Below are 25,547 nucleotides of genomic sequence, written 5' to 3' on the forward strand. Positions count from 1 at the left end.
CAAAAATATGGGTCAAAATCGCTCATTTAATGTACACTTGCAATATTTCAATATTCAAGATAGCAACTTGATATTTGGCATGCATGTGTATCTCATGGAGCTGCACATTTTGAGTGGTGAAAGGTAAAGGTCATCCTTCAAGGTCAGAGGTCAAATATATGTGGCCGAAATCGCTCATTTTATGAGTACTTTTGCAATATTGAAAATAGCAACTTGATATTTGGCATGCATGTGTATCTCATGGAGCTGCACATTTTGAGTGGTGAATGGTCAAGGTCATCCTTCAAGGTCAAACATATGGGTCAAAATTGCTCATACAATGTCACTTCTGCAATATTGAAGCTAGCAATTTTATATTTGACATGCATGTGTATCTCATGGAGCTGCACATTTTGAGTGGTGAAAGGTCAAGGTCATCCTTCAAGGTCAAACGTCATATACGGGGACATAGTGTTTCACAAACACATCTTGTTTTTTCTTATTTTTGAAAGATCATCTATTAAATGATCACACACCCACATTATACCCCCCTCTCCATTATGGCTTACGTTATACTGTCAAGCACTCAAATAGTCGAGCGCGCTGTCCTCTGACAGCTCTTGTTTGATATTCAAGGGATGTGATTTGACGTGTTGTAGTAATAGAATCAGAGTTATTGACAGATCCTACACGCCTCTTCACGAGGTCTTTGAAGCCCGATCTGCCCCTGTGACCTTTCAGGGGAAAAAGTTGAATTTAGAGCCAAAGTAGGTCAAATTTACCCCGGCTTCCTGGGTATTCGCCAAAGATATAATTTAGATCCAAAAAGACCAGTGCACGGTGGCCAATGAGACCTTAATGTGCACTGGTAGTAGACAATTTCAAGACAAATTCATGTCTGAACGCATCACCGCAAAGGGAATGCAGCACACCGCTCTGCCTTTATCGCCACTCTCGCTGTCACCGGCCGTCGTCTTCATCCCCGAGACAGTTTCTCCAGTGCGTTGAGCGTACTGAGTACCGGGGTCCCTACATAAGGCCACCCCCTCGATGTTCATGGAACTGCTTCAAGCCCCCCCCCCCCCCCGGACAAACAGCCCCAGGTCCGCCCCGTATGTCCTCCACACTGGTGGTCTCGCTGTCCCGCAGTTCCTGTCCCTCTAAAGACGGGACCTCTGGCAGGTACGGGCCAGCGAGCTCTCGACGATAAACAGCGGGTGACAAGTCCGCTGCATCTTAGAGAAGACAGCAATCCCAGCAGTGTGGAAGACGTCCGGCTCGAGGGTGGCGGACTCAGCTGGATTAGCAGAGCCACCCGCACAAGTGAGTAGATCTTCTGCGGGCGACTCTCGCCTCGGTCGCGACGCGCACGCTCCAGCTGCTGACCGAGATTTGACGTGTTTCAAGCGATCAGACTATTTATAGGACTTAGCCCATATATACCCGCAAACATATTCAAAATGTCGCGTGATGATCCGATTCAAATTGTTTGAGTTAGAGAGCGGAATTGCTAATTTTTTTTTTTTTTTTGCAAGGTTCGCTCGAATGCCGCGCGCAAGTCCAACCTACCGCCTCCAGCACTTGTTTTTTTAAGGTTCAAATTGTCAACGGGATTATAATGATTAATAATGACGTTACATGGCTTCCATGATCGGACTTATTGCGTGAAGATCGGACTTATTGCGTGAATTAATGACCAATGTAATTACATAAAAAGTGTGTTATTTTGGTCTTCCCGTTGTCAGTCGCCGGCATGGACATTCGTACAACAGCAATCTGCTGACAATACGAAAGACAGCACCGTGATACACGATTATGTATCTTTGGGTCTATATTTGTTAATTCAAGAGTTTGGAAGTAGCAATAAATAACAAATGAAATTAATTCCAAACGTGTATTTTCTTACACATCCGCCTGCAATTTGTACTGTTTGCATTGGCGGGAAAATGTATTTTTTTGCAAACGTAGACGCTAAGTCATCTCATCTTCGCCTGTGGTCCCATCTGGGACAGGTCGCCAACCAGCTGCCGCCAGGCGCTGTGGTCCCATCTGGGACAGGTCGCCAACCAGCTGCCGCCAGGCGCTGTGGTCCCATCTGGGACAGGTCGCCAACCAGCTGCCGCCAGGCGCTGTGGTCCCATCTGGGACAGGTCGCCAACCAGCTGCCGCCAGGCGCTGTGGTCCCATCTGGGACAGGTCGCCAACCAGCTGCCGCCAGGCGCTGTGGTCCCATCTGGGACAGGTCGCCAACCAGCTGCTGCCAGGCGCTGTGGTCCCATCTGGGACAGGTCGCCAACCAGCTGCCGCCGGGCGCTGTGGTCCCATCTGGGACAGGTCGCCAACCAGCTGCCGCCAGGCGTCTCGGTTCTGGGCGAGTCTTTCCAGCTGCCCCCATGTTTGACCCATGATGGTGTTCGTTCTGATGGCTTCCAGTTGACACTGGCTTTTACCGTCCGGCGTCATAGTCCTCCAGCTGTAGATCCACCTCCCAGGTCCCTGATGTCTGTTGTTGTTCTGTTTGGTGTTTCTGTAGCAATAAGGTGTCAACAGGGTAGGGTAGCTAGCATAACCCTCCTTTTTCAGTGAGGGCTTGGGACCGCCAACGCCAAGCGCTAAGTATATACTTAATATTTTTTCAGAACAAAACAATGTGTCAGTTGGCCGTTTCATTCATGACTTAAACGACGCGATTTAATTTTTTACTATATCGCTCCAATGCTGTCGTTACTATGCCGACATATTACCTATGATAAAAAGATTTAATTTTTCGACTTCAATTTCTAAGAGAACTCTTATGGTACACATATACCAATGGTGAGCAGAGTAAGGGAGGCAACTCTGAAATATGTTTTGTTTCGCAATCCAGACTGATGTCGCTTGATAAATTTATCACTGAAATTAAATACGATTTTCATAAATCAGTATTCCAACAAACGTTTAATTGTAGTTACAGAAATGATCTCTGGACGTTATTAGAGTCACAATATGGGTCTGAGATTGCTTCATTTATAGAGAAGCAACTTAAAAATTTGACAAACTTCTAATTTTGCGTCAAGAAATACTTCGATTTCCATGCGCACGACGCAATTATTGTTATACATGTACTTTATTTGTTATTGGACTTTATTCATCGATATAATTTGTCACAGTTCATATTATTTTATGCCTATTCCTCAACATGTCAAATTCCTAAGTGGAAATCACACGATTTGTGATTCCATAATATAAGAAAGTCTGACATAGACATATATACACACATAGCAAGTGTTAATATGTAATCAAAACTTAAACGAAACCAAATGTGCATTCACGAGTTATGTACAAACATTTAAAATAAACAGTATTTTGAAGCATCTATAAGATAATTCAGTTTTCAAAATTGTGCTGGTCCGTTCACATACTGCATTCATAACACTTATAAAGCACACATTCTGTCCCATCATCGTAATGAAAATCATAAAATCATACTTAATATGTATCGGTTAACATTATACGTATACACATGTAAACATATATTCAGCTTTAACTATAAATAACATCCGCTGACTGAACAATAACTAACCCCCTACCCCCCCCCCCCCCCCCCCCCCCCTCGCGCCCTCACATCTAATAAGACGCGTGGTTTTGCGGCGTCCCGAGCGTGGCGTTCCATATCTTGGATTGGTCCGCTTCCCCGCGCGTCCAGTTGTTCGAATACTTCTTGATGGCGTCGTTTCGCGGTTCACCGAGCATGGCCTGTCCGAGGTCGGTACTCAACTCCGCCAGCTTTCTAGCATCCTTGAAATGGGTCACCGCCTGCGCCATGGCAGCGGCCCGCGGCTTTGGGTCCGAGCTCTTGAATATACCCGAGCCAACAAATACACCGTCCACTCCAAGCTGCATCATCATAGACACGTCCGCCGGGGTAGCTGAGAGTTAAAACCACACATATTATTGCTAAACATTTATGTGCCGGAAAAATGTTTGAGTATTTAAAGCAAAATCTCAAGTATGGAAAACATGGACAACTTCCTGGGTCGCATGAAATTGGATCTAAAGAATCAACATAATACTTTTGCGAGCTTACGACCAGCTTTCGAATGTGGGAAAGTAAGAAAAAGATTAACAATAGTAGAATTACAAACCTATTCCACCCGCAGCGAAGTTCACCACCGGAAGACGACCGAGCTCCGCAGTTTTCTGCAGTAGATCGATGGGCACACGGAGCTCCTTGGCGTAGCTGTAGAGTTCGTCTGCGTCCAGCGACTGAGCCATCTTGATCTGCTTATTGATCATGCGCTGGTGGCGCACCGCCTCCGCCACGTCACCTGCCGGCACATACACGGACAGTTTAAAAATATCCCCTAAAGAACACGCCTAACGCATTAACAAATTTCAGATACTAGTAGTTAAATATAAACGCCTACATAGCAACATAAAGGCGTGTTTTATTACGCCTTGCAGATAAAAAACCTACTGGCATGGCGTTCGTAAATTTAGGCCTGCGGCCGACTATTATATTTATCTTTATCTTAGTTCAAATATACGGATTTTAGCTTATCTTCATCGAATCCCAGACATATTCGATACCGATTTCTTGTAGAACCATGCCATTACGGAAAGATAATTCGGACTCATAATACTAGGAATAAAACCCCAGCTTGTAGGGCGTACACTTATCAGATCACCAAAATGTTAATATACGAAAAATACTGGCGATTGCTTTTGTGAGTCATTCATTTAATTTACGAACCAGTCCCCGCGAGTCCTTTTGTTCTTATCATAGCTGCTCCCTCGGCGATTCTGCGCAGTGCCTCACCCAGGTCACGTGCACCGCACACAAACGGAACTGTAAAGGCTTGCTTGTTGATGTGGTTTGTTTCGTCTGCAGGAGTCAGCACTATAAAAACCAATAAAACGAGGTTTAGTTAGGTATAAATAACGTTCGTCATGTTTGTTTCTATTCAGGTTTCTTTTTCTTGTATAATGTTTTAAAACACCATATTTTAAGTTAAATGAAAACCTATTTCAAGAATACAAATAATGCTCCGATTAAAAGCAGATGTTAACACTACGTCACGACGACATCTTACCCTCGGACTCGTCGACCATATCCACCCCCAGTGACTCGAGTATCTGCGCTTCAGCAAAGTGCCCCACACGTGCTTTCGCCATCACCGGTATCGTCACCGCCGCCATTATCTCCTTGATCATCTGCATACAGGTGTACAAAGTGCGAGACATTTCAATCTTTACGAGAATGAAGGGGCTATTTCCCTTCTTAGCCGCCTTAATCGTGTTGCGCCCCCTCGAAATAATTTGGCATGTCACGTTTTCCCATAAAAATGATAAAGCTTAGGGAAGGGTCTGCCGGGGGTAGAGGGGTACAAGGGTTAAGTGCTCCCTAGATGACTTCAATTCATTTATAACGCCTTGTAATTTCAATATCAATAGAAAAGTAAATATTAATACGTATGTGCTGTGTATAATGGAGGACGAGCGAGAGGAGGCGTATTTCAAGCTGACCCAGTACCGCGGACAAGTTTAGTGCCCCTTATATTATAATAATCGCTACTAAAGTAATAGTGTAACTTCTTTTAAATCTAGCTAGCAACAACTTTTCATCATAAAACCACATCTCTATTTAGCTAAAAATATGCATTAATATAAAAAAGTGTTTAAATATTTTGTCTTTTTCTGCTAAAACCAATCACCTAATGCTTCCCGAGACATATTTATATAAATCCTTCGCATTTATCAGCCTGAGGCGATCGAACAACAAGTTGAATGTTTGAATGAAATAAGGAAGATCGTCCTTTGCCTGCTCGTATGCCAGTTCACTTGAACGGACCACACCCGCAGGCGGACGTATTCCCCCCGCCCCTTCCTCGGAAAGGGCCCTCGGGATCCGTACCGGTTACCACGGCAATTTGAAATATATATATATATAATTCATTCTGTTCAGATCTATTCAATGTGCATTAAATATTCGTCAGCAAAAATGCGGTCCTAATTAAGACAACAATTCAACCACCTACCCGGTAAGTACTAAATGTTCAGTAATACATGTTTCGATATCATTCCTAAACAAGTGTACCTGATATATAGGTGTTTGTCTTACCTTGGGATCCGACATGCGGGCCACACCTCCGTCCCGGCGGATATCTGCTGGAACCCTCTCGAGCGCCATCACTGCGCATGCCTGAAAAATAAAGAATATCATATAAATGTCTCATCATCGCAGATATGAGCGTCGCGAGGATCATATTTGGCACATTTCTTTGATATTCATTGTGTGTAAATAGTGTGAAATGTTGCGACAAGAGAAAATAAGTGATTATCACATACCGCAAATAATGTAAAAGAATCGTTTGTGTTTTTAGATATAAGTTTAGATCTCAATGTTCAAAGGTCATAGTTCTCACAGAAGTAAACACTATACCATAGTATACTATGGTCCTACATTAAGTTTTCGCGATGTCAGTATACGAACCCCGGCCTCCTCGGCGATTCGAGCCTCCTCCGCGTTGGTGACGTCCATGATGATCCCCCCTTTGGCCATCTGGGCAAGGCCGGCCTTCACCTTAAATGTGCCCGTCTGACCCGCCTTGGGACGATCATTCGCCCCAATCAGGTTCGTAACATGGAAACCTGGCAAACAGCATGTCAATATCATGAATTTGGGCTTTCTTCCACTTACCTTGAATTTTGAACTTCCTGCCATTTATTAATTATTCATAGCAGAACAGAAGTTCTTAGAATTCTAAAAATTTAATTTAGTATACAACTCGAACTTTCTTAAGGAAAACAACTAAGAATGTATATGCATAATTGATCAATTAAAGAATTATACAATACAATAGTAAGCAAACATAAATCTTTATGTAAAAATGAGAGCTATGGTTACGTTATGATGAGCGCTATATTGATGCATTGATGAACGCTATGATAATGTAATGAAAGTGGTATTGTTACGTAAGAAAAAACGCAATAGAAACATAATGATGAACGCCATAATAATGCACCGATAAACGCTATACTTATAATTATAATGATGAACACTATAGTTATAAAATGATAAACGCTATGGTAAAGTAACGATGCTCGCTATGATTGCGTTATAATGAACACTTTAATAATGTAATGATGAACGCTTTAATTATGTAATGATGAACGCTTTAATTATGTAATAATAAACGCTATGATTATAAAATGGTGAATGGTATGGTAATTTTACGATGAACGTTATATTTATGTAATGATGAACGCATTAGAACATCTTTGGTGTTATCATATATGCTAAACGTACAATGGAAAAACACATGTTCAATTATGCGAAAGCTGCTGTATTGATAATTACCAAATGTATAATAAAAATCTACGAAAGGTTTACAATTGCATAGTGTTGAATTAAAAGTAAAAATAACTTTTAATAAAAAAGTATGCAATTCTTCACAGAATTAATAAAAAATAATAAAGGAGCAGAATAATAAATCTTACCATTGGTAATTTTCTCCGTCATGTTCGGTATTCGGCCTTCTTAACTATGAAAATCGGCTGTTAGTGGAAGACGTATACAACCTCTATCTCAATCCGAATGTCGAATGATGCAAACGCCGAGCAAGTATTTGCGCATGCGAAGTTTACATAAACATCATAGTGTAAACAATAGATAACGGCTTATTGTCTAAATAACAGTTTGTACCAGTTGACAAAGAAGCTTTTATAAACTTGCTGGATAAAACCGGTTTTAAGGTCGGTTTGAGAATTATGACATAGGGTGTTCCTGTGATTGCAATAGGGACATATCGTGTAGAAGACAAACCGTAAGTAGAGCTTAACATTTTAATATGTTATTTCTTTACGTAAGTTAAAACATTCACGATATAAGTATTCGTTAACTAAATATTTGTGTATGCCGTATACTTAAGGACTACATCCTAACTTTTATAATAAACCAATGTCTAGATAATTATAATTTTCATGAATGTACGTGCATTTTTCTCAAATATATAAACACATGTATTTGGATAATATTGTCATAAGAAAAGCAAACTATGCAAAACAAACTCGATAATGTTCGCGAACTTCCATTTGCACGTGCAGCACAATGAAACCACACCCGCATGAGGTTAAACGAGCGTAAGTGGATCACTTATTTAATTGAAATTGTAATCGATGTTCTCAAACAACAATGAGCGAAATGTCAAGTTGATATTTTGAACCGTGTTTGAGAAATAAGACATATATAACAAGGTGTTATGTTAATTTTGTGTACACTTGATAAAGTTTCATTTTAAATTTAGACTGCGAAGTCTCACAATTAATGACCGCGGTCATTGCCCGATCAATGAGCCTACAGCGATTAAGGTTCATGTAGAGGCTTCAGTTAGAAAAATGTGGGACCCCTAGCATTGAACTCAAATTTGACTAAATGAAGAGCGCCACATTGAAAATGTTTACATATTTGCTTAAAAGGATGGTTTTCCTACAAACTGCTACCAATTTTGTGCAGCAAAGTCCCATACCATCGACAAAATCAATCAAAATACAAAGCGATTTTAACACAAAAATAGACATTATTTTCAAAAATCTGAATGATTTTTATTCAACGTATTTCGGCGGAAAATTATATAACTAGTTAATAATATCGACATTGATGAGGGCAAGTTACGCTTTAATATTAAAAAAAAATTACATATCTAGAAATATCAAAACTCGAACACATGTCATTTCATGACGATGGGGGCAGACATTTTTAAATTAATAAAATTGAAAGAAACATGCTAAAAACTAACTCATCGCCTAATTGACATTCCAAACGGTTGACGATGACAAATGCATTGGATTGTAATATTTCCGTTGATGTGTGCACACTGCATGATCAGACCTCATAAACACACCAAAAAATAACTTTGTAAAAAGCATTTCACCAATGTTTACAATTGTTGTCGAATCACATGTACTTGTATTATTGCGCACAAAATAGTAGGCTTACAGTCTGACAGAAAGATCGATACGAAACTCCGTTCAATTCATCACGGTATACTATTTTATTGATAATATATAATAATAATTCGCTTCAACATAAATACATCCTTGTTTATCATAGTGATTTATGTATACAAGAATCATACCACAATACTGGAAAATATATCAAGCTCCATATTGATACTTTCTAAATTATCAGCTTTGCATTTGTTTCGGCGGATCCTCTTATTTACAACAAGTACACGAACATAACACTTATAACAAACGTGTGCGTCCTGTAGAACGAAACTAGTACATACAAATTATAACCTTAACAATAGTATTTACATAATTGGAACACATAATACAATATACATGCAAACATATTGGGAAATACTATTGGCACAAAAAGTATTTTTTCTTTACGCTTCAGATGCCACCAGGAGACCTCAAGTCTGGTGTTGCCATCGTCACAGTGGGGTTGCTCGAGATCCAAGGCGCATTCCTAGAACACAGGGTGGCTCTGCAAAAAGCGGCCCGGTTACTCAGCAAACCCATTGACCTGCACCTTGTGGAGGTCAGAACGGCCGAGCAGCTGCGCCCAGAGATGGACGCTCTCATTATCCCGGGCGGGGAGAGCACAACGATCAGCATCTACTTGAAACGGAACAGCATGGAGGAGCCCTTACGTCACTGGGTTCAGAATCCCGATCACGTGACCTGGGGAACATGCGCGGGCATGATTCTGCTGTCAAAGCTAACGGAGAACCAGAAACAAGGCGGTCAGTCATCGGTGAGTCGAATAGTACGATATTTATCTAGTAAATTAAAATACCTTATGGGAGAACACATACAAACAAGGGACAAAATTGTCACAAAACCAGGTTTTCATTGTGAAAAAAATCTGATAAAGGGAGACAACTCAAACTGAACTTTTGAAATGAACAAACAAAATTAACCCCCTTTGTAAGTTTGTTTTTAAAAAAAAAATCTATTTTTAGTCGTGGCGACCTTGACATTGGAGATATTGACGTGATTCTTTCGTGCGACACACCGTCCCATGATGGTGAACAAATGTGCCAAATGATTTTAAAATCTCATAATGAATGATATAGTTATAGCCCAGACAAGCTCATTTATGGCTATTTTTTACCTTTGAACTCAAAGTGTGACCTTGACCTTGGAGATATTGACGTACTTTTTTCGCGCGACACACCGTCTAATGATGGTTAACAAATGTGCCAAATGATTTTAAAATCTCACAATGAACGACAAAGTTATGGCCCGGACAAGCTTGTTCCGCCAGCCAGCCAGCCAGCCCGCCAGCCAGCCAGCCAGCCAGCCCGCCCGCATTCGCCAATCTAATAACCAGTTTTTTCCTTCGGAAAACCTGGTTAAAAACTAATACAAGACCCTTAATATATCCAAAAATTACAATTCATTCATCTAATTATGGTCATTGTCAATTCATCGCTGTCAAAACTTGCTTTTTTTCGTATTATTCAATTCAAGCCTAAAGGAACTGTTTTTTTAAATAGAAATTGTGTCATGCATTTTAGCTCGCTGTTATGGACATTGACGTTTCCCGGAATTACTTCGGTAGACAAGTGCAAAGTTTCGAAGCCGATGTACGAATGAGCGACAGTTCACTCAATAAAGCGTTTAAAAAGGACACATTTCAGGACACATTCCCCGGTGTTTTCATCAGAGCACCGGCAATATTGGAACTTCTCAGTGACGATGTGAAAGTCCTCGCAACCGTAAGTGACCCTAATACCGGGGCGGAAGTGATCGTTGCTGCGCAGCAAGACAACATGATCTCCACAGCGTTCCATCCCGAGCTAAGCGAGGACTGTGCATGGCATGTGTATTTCCTGGAACAGATTGTCAACAAGAAAGCAACGTGAACATTCTGATATGTTTGTCAGTGCTCATTCGTGTTATGTTTAAGATTTAACATTATTTATATGTATTTTACCTTTTTTTACACGAACATGCATTTATAATAAAACCGGGCATAATGCATGTGCGTTAAGTGTCATCCCAGATTAGCCTGTGAAGTCCGCACAAGCTAATCAGGGACGACACTTTCCGCTTTTATGGTATTTTTAGTTTCGAGGAAGCCCCTCCTTACCGAAAATCAAGTTTAGGCGGAAAGTGTCGTCCCTTATTAGCCTGTGCGGACTGCACAGACTAATCTGGGATGACACTTTACGCACATGCATTATGCGTAGTTTTCTCAGAACGCGACTCAAATAGTTTTCAGACACACAGTAATATGTATTATTGTCATATCTATATCTTATGACCAACGCGGAGCCAACGTATAGGGAAGATGCGACTTCACAATAGCCATTACAATGTTTCATGCTGTACTAACTAAACAATTTCTACTATACAATTAAACAATATATTGTTTTCAGCGATAAATAATTATGAAATTAAAATACCTTTAAAGTTTTAGACCGTTTAAGCATTTTTGCTAACACGTGAATATATGTACCGTGAACAGCTATGCATACTAACGGAACAAGGTATGAGAGTTTTCGTTACTGTCATGTCATCATTCGGGAGGCCCCATGTTGTCAATATTCGCAATATTCTCGTAATGCATTCTGTGAAAGTCGGGGTAGTCGGTAAAGTCGCTGACGGGTTGCATTTTGGTCAGAATAGCCTTGATGTTAGTTGGGATATTTTCCGCGTTGACGACATCTGGACGTATGTGTAGGTAAACCACTTCAAGACAACGACGGTAAAGTGAGTACACTGAATTAAAAAAAATGAAATAAGCCATAGGTTGTTATTCAATTATTTTTCCACCGAATGTTTCGTTGTGTATCGGTAAATAAACATGTAATTGGAGGTGTGATATGCAGAGATCACACCGCGGGGGAGTGTGGGGGGGGGGGGGGGGGGCGTTAGCCGGGTTTGTTAAATAGGCGCGCATCATTACGACAAGACCGATACGCAGCGGAAAAACACAACACATTTAATTCGTAGAATATTGATACTTTTGCAAATTAAAAGTAAATAATACTTTAATATGTTGTGCACAAATTTCGGACGGCTTCAAGCAGGGACCTATATAGGTCCCTGCTTCAAGTTGGCATTGTTTACGAGTTGTTGTTTTACACCAAACGAACCTTTTGATCAAAAGTCTATATGAAGATCAACATGCAGTTTCATCATGGACTTGCTAGTAAAAATGAATATGATTGCATCCACATTGAATATTAGAATACGGAACATTTAGCCGTATTAATTTCATTTAAGGGCATGACGGGCGCTGTACACAGAATTCTCATAGAGGCAAAAGAAATGAAGGCGTAGCGTACAGGTTCACATAATGTTATAATAGTCAGTGACATTTAAAACATTAATACTTTACAAACAATCTCTGCATTAACATAATTGCCTCCCAAAATGTAAGCCTTCATGCCTGCTGAATCATCTTAGCAATGATATATACCGGCACATCAAATCATCAAGACACAGCTCGGAAAACAAACTTAACACATTTGACAAGGTTTTGTTTCGAAAATTCTACGTTTACTTTGTTTAATCCCCATTTACGTTTTATGAAAAGGCATTTATAAAATTATATAAAGATGTATAGCGCACATACTGTTTTGTTCAGTTCTTTTACTCAATTCTTAAAAAAAAATCAACAGCTCCGGTTATGACTAAGGAAACTTAATCAAACTACCAAAAGACACATATGACACATTGATATGTTCGCAAAGTTTAACGAGTTTTTTAAAACTGAACCGCAGAATTTTATAAGTATGCTTTTTGAACACAAACATGCAATTTTTTTGTATATAATGTATCTTGAATTTTCTTTCGCACCGTTAAATTTAAGCAACCCTTTTGAAAAACACTGTTGTAATAATGTATTACCCGTCCGAGCTTACAACTATGGGGAATCCCCAAATTCCGCGTTCATGAACTCCCCCGCCCCCTCTGACTAGTAGGCAACATTGCGCTTCCTTTTATTATACAATATTGCGAGGACAGCGAACTCAGTAACATTCGCGCCCAAACGTCTCAATAAATTATTGTTTAGGCTACTTGCCAGGTATGTGTATGGACACGAGTTCTCTGTTGTCCTCACTAAAAACCTGGTTATCCCTTTGTTCTTGCGGAAAGAACGCCATTTCTCCGTTGAACAACAATGGGTAACTGGTCACAACGTCGTAAGCTATCCACGGGTGCGTGACATATGTGTTCATTAGGAGGCCCCGACCTGGTGGAATGTCGCCGTACCGGACTCGTTTACCTTTATAGTCCAGCCACAGCAGGCAAACATTACGATTAGTCGTGTTCACAAAGCTGACAAACGCCCTTATGTCATTATTAAGCGATTTAAATGGCTGTGTGAATCTATTTTGAGCCATTATCAAGTACGATAATGTTCGTCAGCTATGTGATATAAAATGTAAACGATGAACATGTATTACATTATCACCGGTTAGAGGTTACATTCAACTTATATCCTCCCCCCCCCCCCAATCAAAATAAGATTATGTGGTAGTTTTATTAGTCGAAAGAAATGAACCTAGAACATTACTACACACATTAAAAATAACTGATATAATACTTAAGTTTACTTACAGTACATTTATATATACAAGTACACTTACTCAACGCTTAATATCAATTATACCGGCCACGGGTGTTTCAAATGTGAAATATCCGAGACATTGTACAAAATCTTGACTAAATTAAGTCTCGTTTGAATACAGTACATCCGCTAATTTGAAAAGCATGCTCTATATGTTCGTTAAAAGGTTCACGTCTGCAACATTTATACCATCGCGTAAGTTGATTCCTATCCGAGTAATTATATATATATAGTGTATATCATATTTGTTATTTAGCCGTGCCGATCGGATGCTTCAGCACGTAGAATCGGTATGGCTTAATCGTTTTTGCACGTGGGTTATTAAATCAGAAAAAAACACACAAAATTAGTTAAAACAACAATATGGCTCATATGAATATTATGGAGCGCAACCGCGCATGTTGGCATTTTGCAGACAACCGACACCACGTGCTTAAGCTTCCTATCGTCACGGATGAATGACTTTATAGTGAACTTAAAGGGATCTTTTCACGCTTTGGTAAATTGACAAAATTGAAAAAAGTTGTTTCAGATTCGCAAATTTTCGTTTTAGTTATGATATTTGTGAGGAAACAGTAATACTGAACATTTACCATGGTCTAATATAGCGATTATATGCATCTTTTGACGGTTTTAAAACCTAAAAATTATAAAGCGTTGCAACGCGAAACGATTGAATAATTTGGAGAGTTCTGTTTTTGTCGTTAAATTTTGTGAAACTACGAAGATTACTTATATAAGGTATAAAATACTTCTAGTAAGTGAACTCGGCGGAATAGCTCAGTAGGCTAAAGCGTTTTTACTTCAGGACTCTGGCAGGACTCTAGGGGTCACTGGTTCGAAACCTGCTCCGGGCAATGTTCTTTTCCTTTTTTAAATTTTATTCTTGATTTTTTACTGGAGCTTTTACGATCCAATGTTTACATTTATCAATATAAAGCATTTAATGAATAAGTTAAAAAATGCCAAAATCTGTGAAAAGGCCCCTTTAATGTTGTCGAATGATGAAATGTGCAATTTTAAATCAAAATCTTTACTTATGACTTAGACTTAGATATAACAGTTGAAAACGTGCTTCGTATAAAAGTCACTACGTGCGCGTTGCGTTGTGTAGAACTCGCCAATTGTAACTTACCAAGAGTCTACACGTTGCGGCTTCACTATTAATATACACATTGTATGTAGACAAAAAACAATCGGAGCCCAGATATATTGTAGGTAATTACATTTTATACGCTTCAATCATTTTTATTTTCGTTCTTTACGTTTACATTTTGTTAATATCTGTATTGACGAATAACCACTAAATTGTTGGTAATAATGACCGTATTATACAAATACTTTGGTAGAACAGTGTACGAGACTTATAAAATAAAAGCCACGGGAACACATGCAGTTAAATGTATGCATTTGAAACGAAACTTGGTGGCAATTAAAACTAGCAACACCATGTTAAACAAATGCTAATGTTGTGTAAACCACGAATCGAATAACAAAACTTGGCATGCGTGAATATGACTGCAGGGCAAAAGAACAGCATACATCAAACATGATATAAACATAATTAATTGTCGGACAAACTTAAGAACATTCGTCTAAACTTAGTCGTTATTTTTCCAACATCAGTTGTCATGATGATACACATTGCCAACTGTTGGTCTCGCGAGCTACTTGGTTATAATCTTGTCATGCATAGCATACATGCATCAACGCATCTAAAAAAACGAAGGAAAATTTACATTGTATAAGTGGTGATTCAGACGAACGCTACTTAAAAAGATGACGCTGTTTATTTAAAACGTGAGCTTACGTCAGTGATTGTTTTCACCAGTTACGACTCGCATACACAATAACATGTTTATGTAAACACGCGTGCAAGCAACACGGATAGTTCGTAATAAATGTTCTTTTCTGTATACTATACTTCAAGTAATAATTAATATCGAGTTTAAAAAACAATAGACTGTGGACATAAACTGACAAAATTAATGGCGAATATCGTTTGCCTCGTTGCGCTGTTCTTCGTACAATGCATCTACGCACATGGTCCGTCGAACTCAGAGGGAATCAGCGAGTCTAGCACAACCCTGTTTTTGTACACGTGTAACGGCGACAATGGAGTCCCGTGTAGCGGGCACGGGAGTTGCTACTCCGGAGTTTGCTCTTGTAATATTGGCTTTACGGGCATCACGTGTGAATTACAGATCGGAGGGGCCCTCAACGTCAACAATACAGAGATAAGGGACCGTTCGTTACTGGACCTTCTTCAGTCAGGTTTCAATTTACTTTCAACGCTAGACACGGAAATGGCGTCGTTTAGGAGTGGAAATAACACCGTGGAAGTTGCCAACTTTCCTGTTATGGAGCGAGAAACCGTTGTACCACTGAGCGCGTGTAGCGCCACTGAGAGAGATCCCTGTAATGGCAACGGACGTTGTCGATCCGGCGCGTGCGATTGTATGCCTGGATACTCCGGATTTCGTTGTGAACTTTCATCATCGGTTGGTTTCTGCAACACGTACAGAGCGTGCGCAGAATGCACCGCGTTCTTAGAGGTTTGTCCAGACAGCTGCGCTTACATGGCACAGTTCAATCTTGTGTATGGCTTCCCCACCACCGTGTCGTCCGGGTTTGGGTCATGCCGCTCTCGAAGTGCCGTGCGCCGCTGCTCTATCTTTTACATGCAGGAGAGCGAAACCCCACAGGGATGGAAGACCATTATTGTGAAACCTTGTCCAAGTGAAATGGACCCTTTGTCATCAGTTCCACCATTTATATCAACAACGTCATCCGACGCTTCTGTTTTTGATGACAAAACATCCGCTACCACAGGAACCACCCAATCATCGACTTCTCAAAGTGTGAGCACTTCCACTACCGGATTTACACGATCATCGACGTCCCAATCTTTGAGTACGTCCACTATCGGAACTACACGATCATCGACTTCTCAAGCTTTGACAACTTCCACCACCGGAACTACCCGATCACCGACTACTCAAGGTGTGAGCACTTCCACTACAACCCCGACCATCAAGGCTATTCTGGACACTCCGACGCCACTTCCTACAGACACTCAACACGACGGACACAAAGTCGGTCACTCTGATAGAGCAACAGCTGCTCCGAAAGGTGCCGGTTCCGCCTCCCATGCCAACCTGGTGCTGTTCCTTGGTAGTATCGTGGTACTTTTGAACATCTGACAGCATGACGTTTAGTTTGGCAAGTGTATTGATCATGCTTATCTGGGATTTCCTGCATTTACTTACAATGAAAGAAAAACGGACTAATATTTTGTATTATATACGTGTATGTTCACTAAACTTATGCATACGCCGTAACTAAGTTTATAATGTAGTTAGTATGACCCTGTGCATTTTGTTTGTAAAACGCTTTAAGCGGATTTTCTGCAGTAAAGAATGGTACAATATGTGCACTTAAATGGTCGCAAATTGAACGTACAAATAGTAATAGTTAAATGCCAAATAATATTTTATAGATACATGTTAGATGTTAAATAAAAATATAACTGAAGACGAAAATCGTTTATTTCACGCATAATTTAACAAAACAGAAAATATACATATAGTTGAATATTATCAGCTACGTGTATCTAATATCCGCCATCAATTAACGTCTTTAACATATACATGTGTATCATTTGAAATTTACTACTTGAATGACAGATGCGAAAGGCAAAGTTGGCATTTGATTGTCAAATTATCGACGCATTTTCCAGTTTAGGGCTTATCAATTATTATTTGGAAAGAAATTTCATGTATACTTTTCATAGTTTTTATTTAAAAAATACTATAAGAACGAAAATACATTCTCTTCAAATTTAAACACCTTGATTTTAGCAGATTTTTAGAGGGTATTTTTAAAATGTGTAATATAGAAAATATCACGAGTCAAATGTAAATCCGATTTTGTGTATCATTTAAATACAGCTATGAATAATGACCATCCCCATTTAAATGCAATAATGACCCTGGGAAACAAAAAAATGCCGCCCAGCGTACTTAACTGCTTTAAACCGATGTCTTATTACTAACCCATTCATACCTAGCGTCTAGAAAAAAGGCTTTGGCAAGCAGCGTAGACCCAGATGAGACGCCGCATGATTCGGCGTCTCATCAGGTTCTGCGCTGCTTGCTTAACGGAATTTCTGTAAGAAATATTCTAAATATAGAAATAAATATACTGGACATCCCTAATTGTTTAAATGAATTGATCCAATTTAGAAGGATGGGAGAGTCCACTAGGCATAAATGGGTTAAAGAATGTGTGACGTTTTAATATAAGAAAGATATGAATAACAAGTATCTAAACGATGATTACTAGTATTTTAGCATTAAAATATTGTTGGACTTGAATGACACTTTTCCTTTAGGTTATCTATTTCACGGCACATTACTTATAACGCACGAACATTTGAAATGTGAGATCACTTATACCTTCGGGTTAGGGCATCTAAATACAATTAAGATAGACATAAAATCAATCCGTTTCGATTATTTTCTTCGAATTCCTGAATACCTCATAAGCATACTTTTATTCGTGAACAAGTCAAGCATTATTTCAATATGTAGTGTTCTACCGGGGTATGTGGCTGTGATATCTGTACAATACTATGTGTTATTTATAAACATTTGAATGACATAATATCAATGCAAAATACTGTTAAAAAAATTATTTTGTCGAACAATTAAATCATTTAAATAAAAATATCTTTCAACTTAAATATAAAAAGCGATCATATACGCAAGTTCGGTGGTTTGTTTGGTGATTGTATCTGTGTGCGAATATATATATATATATATATATATATATATGATTATTTTGTTTCACAAAAAATAGCCGCGTTTTAATACACGGTTATTTATAAAAATATATAAATAAATTTAATAAAACAAAATTATAACAGTTAAAAAGACATATACATATAATTATATTCCCATATGTAAAGCATTAATTTATAAACATAACTAACTTGATACATTTGTACAGGCAAAATATAGAAACTTTATTCAAGCACAACATTATTGTTCAAGGGCCATATTTATCTTTCAATATCATCAAGGGCGACTATTTCTTAGGCGTCCTGGGTTTCTGCTCAATTGCTTTACGGGAACCTATCTCGAGGCGACTCATTTCCGCTTCCGGTGCGACGCCTCTAGTCGTTTCATTGCGTTTCTGAAATAGAAGTTACTTTTCTATACATGGCATGTGTAGGCATGTTTGCGTGTCAGATATAAAATCACCGTAATAATCTGTTAAATAACGAGTGAAATCCAAAAATTATGATTTTATCATTATGGTCTCTCCTTCACCCGTTACTTAACATATGATGTTATATCTAAGTTTTTATATGATTATATCTGACACACATATTTAATTCCTTGGTTAAATGCAGTCTTATGAGTCAGCAAACGAAGAGAATGGAAATGGACAGCAGTAAAAACATGCAAATCAACAGCAATCAATTACGCTTTGATTATTACTTTATTTAATTTATTTTTAATGTTTTGGATGAACTGAAACATGAATACAGTTTTCGTTTCGGTCGTGATAATAACCAATGGTTATAATGTCCGTATTTCGAACTTGTCGCCATTATTTCAGATCCAAAATTATATGTATTTCATCGATGCATCGCGTTTGTCGCGAAATAAATAACCCAATGTTTAAGCAAACAGCGCAGACCCTGATGAGACGCCGCATCATGCGGCGTCTCATCTGGGTCTACGCTGTTTGCCAAAGCCTTTTTTTCTAGACGCTAGGCATAAATGGGTTAAAATCCCCATGTATCAAAGTCCCACTATGTACGGCCTACCCGCTCCTGATATCTTCGCTCGTAGTACGCCATGTCGTCCTCGCCTGGTCGTCGCCTGGAGGACACGCGCTCAGCCTGGTCGTCGAATATCTCGTCATCCGGGCCCGTCAGACCTGTAGTCACGTGATAGTAAATACCACAAACAATGAGGGATTTTCCTTACTTAAGTAAGACCTATTTATGCGCAAAAAGTGATTTCAATTCACCCGACCGATCCCGACACTCAAACTTAATAGTTCGAAAATTTACTTATCTTGCATTAAAACATGTTAAAGATAGATTTTGGAGATATATGTCCTATTTTTTTTATCCGTGTTAAACTTGGAAATAACTCGTATATTGCTATAAAAAGATAATAACAATATTTGGTCAACTTATAAACCTTCCATTTTTTTAAAGATGTTATTGGAAAAAATGTTGGGGCTTTAAGTGCACTACAATTCATTTTTGTAGCGAGATCATAGTATACTTGTATGCATTTCTACTTTTTGTGAAAAAGTTAACATTTCTTTTTAAAGAGAATATTTAATACGAGTTATTGAAACTAATTCAAATACATGACGTCTTAAAACTATACAATTCATACGACAATTTTGCGACGAATAGAACAGTGCAATATTTGCGGTTTTGAAATGTAAACGTTTCTTTTAATTGATTGCTTTTAACCCATCATTTAATTTGTCAACGTGATTTAATTGCTTAGTGAACATTTATTAATTAATCAAAAACCTGCCAAGCTTAATTCTAATGTACTATTGCTATTATTCTTCCGTTTCAATGGATGAATAAACACCGCAGCATTAATCACATGATGAATTGCCCATATTCACAATAAAATTTCAAACAATGGTAAAGTTAATACTTATTTCGGGTTTAAATATAAACAAAATGGTTTGATACCATTTACTAGCATCCTGACTCAATAAGTACTGTATGTTGCAAAGATTTCAGCCATTAAACATCTACACGTGAGAAATATCTTGCGCATAATAAAAAAAGAACAAAAAAAGTTCGGTTGAACTGCCTACTCTATTAAATGGAGATGTAAGGATAAACACACATTGAAGTTTTCCTTTTTTTTCTCGTGCTGAGAAACTAGAGGTTACACTCTACCTGACGCCTTCTTGCGCATCTGATGTTGTTTAATGGCTTGAACGTTGCTTCTTAGGAAGGGATTATCCGATGATGTCACAGACTGCTCTAGAAAACCCTTATTTGGAGCCCCTAAAATATACATTCGAAGTAAATGACAAATACTAGAAGTACCGGTATACATGTATGAGTCTTTTTAACACATACGTTTTACACCGACAAGAAAATTAAACGATCACATGAACGGCTATTGATATGAACAAAAAGAAAAATATGTACTGGTAAACATTTGGAGATAACTACAGAAACATTTATATATTAAATTATTAAGAACATCATAACTGTGATAAGACATAATTAAAAAGTGTGTGGTGACACCTTTTCCGCTCGGGTCCAGCCTCATGTATCCATCCGCCATTGAGGAGAACCCCGTGATACCGCCCATGGCCGCGTACGGTGTCGCCTCGCCCAGGGGGTGGCCCCGGGCCTCCCGTTCCTCCCCTGTCTCCACGATCATACGGTGATCGCTGAGTGGCGAGCCGCAACCACAGCTGAACGAACTCTTGAAACCCGTGCATTTAGTGCAACCCGCTGAAGTGAAATACAGATACGGCATTAAATACAACCCTTATAGGTATAAATAGCATCTAAAGGTACGTCATTTGGGGTATGCCGTTATAATGGAATTGTTTTTTTATTTAGCGATTCCGTAATACATTTTTACTGTCAGCGAAACAGCTATGTAAACCATTTTAATTCGTCTATTTTGTTTAAAATGAATATGACCCTTTCAAACACATATTTCTGCTGACTGACGAAGCTAATTGTCCCAGCGATATAGTGACTGTAAAGTCAAATTCTGTACCTGATACTTAAATTCTATTTTTCACATTCTTACCCTTCGAGCACACAAATTTTCCGAACTCCTTGTGCTCGTCTGCGGTATGTTTACAATGGCAACGAATGGGTTGGGATCCATTCAGTGGCACATAATGGTATGAGGCACATTTACACCCAGAGGAGCGACACGGCAGCTTAATGGGTCGCTCGCTGGGAACCACGTCGAAGTCGGTTTTGTGCTGCTTGTAGCGGTGTTTGCAGAAACACGGGGTCTCCGGTCCCACCAGCTTACAGTCCATCCCGGTTGGCGACGTAAAAGCGGTGTACAGCCGATTCTTCATGCGCTTTATAGATTTAACATGAAGAAAAAGTAAGTATTTAGGATTATACTGGCTTTTAAACATTAGTATCAAAACAGTTGTACAGCTTCTTGCATAGAGATCATAGAGACATGCCACACATTGTAAGGGTACTTGGCTTGCGGGCTTCAGCTAATATCAATACATTATTGACTGTAAAAAATAAATTATAAAATATATAATTATAATTCTCAATAAGATCAAGCATGCATAAAATTATCACATGCTTTAAAGGGGCCTTTTCACAGATTTCGGCATGTTTTGAAGTTTTTTATTAAATGCTTTATATTGATAAATGTAAACATTGGATCTAAAAAGCTCCAGCAAATAAAATCAAGAATAAAATTTGAAAAAAAGGAGAAAAAGTAGCCCGCAGCAGAACTCGAACCAGTGACCCCCGGAGTAAAAACCAATTAGACCGCTCGGCCATCCTGCCAATTGTATATTGGTGACGAATTTTATACTTAATATAACCAATCTTCGTAGTTTCACAAAATTAAACGACAACAACAGAACTCTCCAAATTATTCAATCGTTTCGCGTTGCAACGCTTTATATTTTTCAGTTTTTTATCGTCAAAAGATGCATTTAATGGCTATATCAGACCATGTATTACTGTTTCCTCACAAATATCATAACTTAAACGAAAATTTGCAAATCTGAAACAACTTTTTTCAATTTTGTCAATTTACCAAAACGTGAAAAGAGATCATTGTATTTTTCTTTGGCTCAACGCTTTTAAGTGTCAGTTCACGATAGTTCAAATAAGGTTAAAACCCAAAAGAAGTGTCCTTAAGTATGACAGGTGACCGGTAGCTGTGGGATCCGACAGCGAGAGTGCAGAAATATCCTTTTACCTATCCTTTTAGTTAATGAAAAACAGTGTCTTTATGTTGCCAAATATTTGCTCATATTATCATTATAATTATTGTCTTAACTCTAGTTATATCGATTTATTACATAATATTTTACTTTTACCATGTTTAAATAGTGTAGCCGGTATTGTTTTATTGCTTAAGTTCCTTACAGCATTCTTATTTATATCACACATTTTAAGATCATTTATCCTTTAATTAATGCTGCATAATATTATCAATACCTCTTATTTTTTATCAATTTTATGTACATATATATGTTTTGTACAACGCCATTGAATATAATTATATAAATAGGCGTTTCATCAAATTAGCAAGTTTCAAGTTAGTTACCGTTAAACATGAAATTAATGTACTTTGCTTATGTCTGTTAACGCTGATTTCTGTTAACATGTACAAGTTATAATGAACTGGATGCACTTTTTTGTCTACTGATTTTGTTAGCATGTGGTTTTAATACCCAATTCATTGTTTACATGAACATACAATACTCTCATGCATACTGTATATCTTAATTACTCATTTTGCACGCATGTATGACTGTCTTATTATATGAATCACAATGAGCTGTACTATGCTTACATGAATAAAATATTTGTTCTGTTGTTGTTCTTTTATATGTACTGTTATACATATTTTTCGATACTAATTTCGTTCGTTTCACCTCATTTGCAGCTATTGATAGTATTAAGCACATTTACATAACATTTTTAATAATGCTTATTCACTATCCTGTACCGTTAATGAAGTAAACAAATCTGCATGGATACAGATTCAATTTAGCAATTTACTTGACGTGTTTTGCCCTCCGAATATTAAATTAATAAATAGGTTACTCTACCATTGGCAAGACTTTCTTCTTGTACTCCTCAAATTCTTCGGGTGTGAACATTTTCCCGCCGTCATCGTCACCGACAATCCTGCATGGAAATCGTTCAATACTATTAAATCGGAATGAACGAAACAGTTTTTTTATTATAACGTGTTTGGCTTGTGAGACAACTTAAAACGTGTTTGGTTTGTAAGACAGTTTATAGCGTGTTTGGTTTGTGAGACAGCGTATAACGTTAACGCGTTTGGTTGGGGAGACAGCCTGTATCGTGTTTGGATAGTGAGACAGTTTATAACGTGTTTGGTTTGTGAGGCAGCTAATAACGCGTTTGGTTTGTGACACAGCTTACACTACAATCAAGTTAAGTGCACTAACACGGATTGCACCTACTAGAGCTTACACATTTTAGTAGAAAGATTGATATTCGAACTGTACGTTTGTTACGCACCTTTTGTATTCCACGTAATCGTCTACAGCCTGGCCTTTCGAGGCATCAAACTTCAAGTGATACTGCTGCTCAGCCATTATGAACAGTTGTCGCGGGCACTTCCTCTGTACTTGCAAACAAGTGTAGCACAAACTGTTTTAAGATTTGAAATTCAAAACTCACGCCAATATCTGATGTACAGGTCCACAAATCAGTATAAATCAGTATGCTTTGAAAGCACAATTTACGTTAACGTTTTCGAATCGTGTAAACCAATAGTTAAACTCATTGATTATTATTAAAACCATTTAAACAAAACAGGCTAGTAAATATTAACATTTGCATAGAAAAATGCGATAATATTTACAAAATTGACTTAATATACACCTTACCTTGAATGAACGAGGTGAAGCTTCCTAATCGTCGTGTTTAATTTATTAAATGAAACGAACATTTGGTCTTGGTAGAAATAATAAACAGATCGATAAGCAATCGATTGGAACAAGTGTATTTGAATGGAGCGCATAATAAATCGACCCAAAATAAACGAAAGTATGATGAAAATTTGCGTAGGCTGTTGTGGTATAAAGCTACATGTGGGTATTGGGAACGCCCAAATGTATACCGCAAACAACATCATCACCATGTGAACACCGTTCATATGAATATTATGATATCGACTCTCAGACGCCCTGTTAATACAATTTGCATCGCGAATGAAAAAACAAGACGTTTATCATAAGACTTGATAAATTGGAAATAAAGGTTGATATCGTTTCTTTTGAGAAGGAAGCACAACCTGACCTGTCGCACCTCTAAACGCTACATGTTTAGTAATTTTGGAATGAGATCGCTCGGCACAGGACATGGCGCAAAACGTATTTATTATCAGAGAGAGACAACACTGTCAGAAAAACGTACGTATTCCTGAACAAAGATCTTGGCTTTCAATCAAATGACGGGTTTCAAATAATGGTATACGTCAGTTTAAGCGTTCTAAAACTACCGAAATAAAATATTGTCATGAAATCTTTACATTATCTAACCACACATCTTTGCCGTACTCGTTTAGCGGGTATGTAAATTGTACTTGAAGGACTGAATAGGCTACCAAAATTTTCCAGTAAGCTATAAATAACACTGGTGGACTTCCAATTTTTTTTATCGAAAAGTATTGTGCTAAAATGTTTCATTTATAAGAAACAATAGTGTTTTTAAAGACCCGCGTCATGCGAAAATGGCTCTTATGCAATATGCGGCCAGCGTAGCTATGTTGCAGCCTGCGCATCTCGCAGTTTTGACAAAAGATACCACGAAACCATGCGCAGTTCCTAACCAGACAGCGCAATCGCGGAGACTGGGCATGAGCTACGCTAGCCGACGCGTCATATTAACCATTTCCGCATGACGTGGTTCTGATTTGAATGTGTCGAAAGAAAAATGCCTGTTAATAAAAATATTCAAATACCATATATTTCGATGGTGAACAAAAATACTCATAATAAGCCATGTGAGGACACATGATCTCCCAGAGTTTGATTTTAATTTACGTACATTAAAGCGTGGATTGAATAGGCTACGTGCAATTTATATTGTACACAAATTTAATGCGGTGAAAATTCGACTGACAAGTGACAAAAACAACAATTCACTCCTTTGTTTTAAATCTTATTATTTAAAAAAACTTATATTTCTAACTTTATTTCAAAGTCAGGATATTATACTTTAGCGTTT

At 38.4% G+C, this 25,547-nt stretch overlaps 5 protein-coding genes and 1 pseudogene across 15 annotated transcripts in view; 3 read left to right on the top strand and 3 right to left on the bottom strand.

Annotated features, from left to right (window-relative positions):
- The window catches only part of LOC127862412 (uncharacterized), a 99,397-nt pseudogene that overhangs the window by 27,053 nt on the left and 46,797 nt on the right, over nt 1–25,547 (bottom strand).
- LOC127862001 (histone-lysine N-methyltransferase KMT5B-like) overlaps nt 1–25,547 on the top strand; it is a 106,404-nt gene that overhangs the window by 18,938 nt on the left and 61,919 nt on the right. The gene's annotated exons all lie outside the window — the stretch shown is intronic.
- On the bottom strand, nt 3,552–7,626 carry LOC127862242 (pyridoxal 5'-phosphate synthase subunit PdxS-like). Its single transcript, XM_052401287.1, has 7 exons — nt 7,459–7,626; nt 6,452–6,609; nt 6,080–6,160; nt 5,052–5,172; nt 4,712–4,858; nt 4,104–4,286; nt 3,552–3,887 (listed from the first exon to the last, which is right to left on the bottom strand). Exons 1-7 carry the CDS (start codon nt 7,478–7,480, stop codon nt 3,586–3,588), a joined length of 1,014 nt encoding a protein of 337 aa, XP_052257247.1. The 5' UTR covers nt 7,481–7,626; the 3' UTR covers nt 3,552–3,585.
- LOC127862344 (pyridoxal 5'-phosphate synthase subunit PdxT-like) overlaps nt 7,664–25,547 on the top strand; it is a 94,826-nt gene continuing 76,942 nt past the window's right edge. Inside the window, exon 1 of one of the 4 annotated variants that reach the window (XM_052401446.1) lies at nt 7,664–7,738. Coding sequence is in view for 1 of the 4 variants with exons in the window: in XM_052401441.1 (XP_052257401.1) it covers nt 8,069–8,089 (21 nt within the window). In the remaining 3 variants the exon portion in view is untranslated. The other 3 variants (XM_052401449.1, XM_052401457.1, XM_052401441.1) reach the window with 3 other exon arrangements.
- LOC127862373 (pyridoxal 5'-phosphate synthase subunit PdxT-like) overlaps nt 9,091–25,547 on the top strand; it is a 105,956-nt gene continuing 89,499 nt past the window's right edge. For both annotated transcript variants that reach the window (XM_052401468.1, XM_052401466.1), the window contains exons 1-2: nt 9,091–9,721; nt 10,488–10,906. In XM_052401468.1, coding sequence (XP_052257428.1) covers nt 9,362–9,721; nt 10,488–10,835 — 708 coding nt within the window. In that variant the 5' untranslated portion in view covers nt 9,091–9,361 and the 3' untranslated portion in view covers nt 10,836–10,906. The remainder of the gene's footprint in view (nt 9,722–10,487; nt 10,907–25,547) is intronic.
- On the bottom strand, nt 17,148–24,760 carry LOC127862106 (protein FAM221A-like). 3 transcript variants are annotated; one of them, XM_052401092.1, is made up of 8 exons: nt 24,206–24,760; nt 23,835–23,938; nt 23,396–23,474; nt 21,379–21,664; nt 20,859–21,071; nt 20,502–20,612; nt 19,389–19,501; nt 17,148–18,748 (listed from the first exon to the last, which is right to left on the bottom strand). In XM_052401092.1, the coding sequence occupies exons 2-8, from the start codon at nt 23,909–23,911 to the stop codon at nt 18,641–18,643; spliced, it is 987 nt and encodes a 328-aa protein (XP_052257052.1). In that variant the 5' UTR covers nt 23,912–23,938; nt 24,206–24,760; the 3' UTR covers nt 17,148–18,640. The 3 variants fall into 3 exon arrangements, with proteins under 3 accessions (XP_052257052.1, XP_052257062.1, XP_052257044.1); XM_052401102.1 differs by having other exon boundaries at nt 23,835–23,943; XM_052401084.1 differs by having other exon boundaries at nt 23,835–23,966.

Source organism: Dreissena polymorpha, chromosome 1, assembly GCF_020536995.1.
Source record: "Dreissena polymorpha isolate Duluth1 chromosome 1, UMN_Dpol_1.0, whole genome shotgun sequence".
Lineage (NCBI taxonomy): Eukaryota > Metazoa > Mollusca > Bivalvia > Myida > Dreissenidae > Dreissena > Dreissena polymorpha.

Bases quoted from the DNA above. Each gene is read 5' to 3' on its own strand.
- LOC127862242 (XM_052401287.1), bottom strand. From the start codon at position 7,480: ATGACGGAGAAAATTACCAATG. The intron at 6,610-7,458 runs GTAAGATTTATT...GCTGTTTGCCAG, and splicing joins GACGGAGAAAATTACCAATG to GTTTCCATGTTACGAACCTG. The intron at 6,161-6,451 runs GTTCGTATACTG...TTTATTTTTCAG, and splicing joins GAATCGCCGAGGAGGCCGGG to GCATGCGCAGTGATGGCGCT.
- LOC127862106 (XM_052401084.1), bottom strand. From the start codon at position 24,474: ATGAACGGTGTTCACATGGTGATGATGTTGTTTGCGGTATACATTTGG. The intron at 23,967-24,205 runs GTAAGGTGTATA...ATCTTAAAACAG, and splicing joins CTTCACCTCGTTCATTCAAG to TTTGTGCTACACTTGTTTGC. The intron at 21,665-23,395 runs GTAGAGTAACCT...AAATCTATAAAG, and splicing joins AGAAGAAAGTCTTGCCAATG to CGCATGAAGAATCGGCTGTA.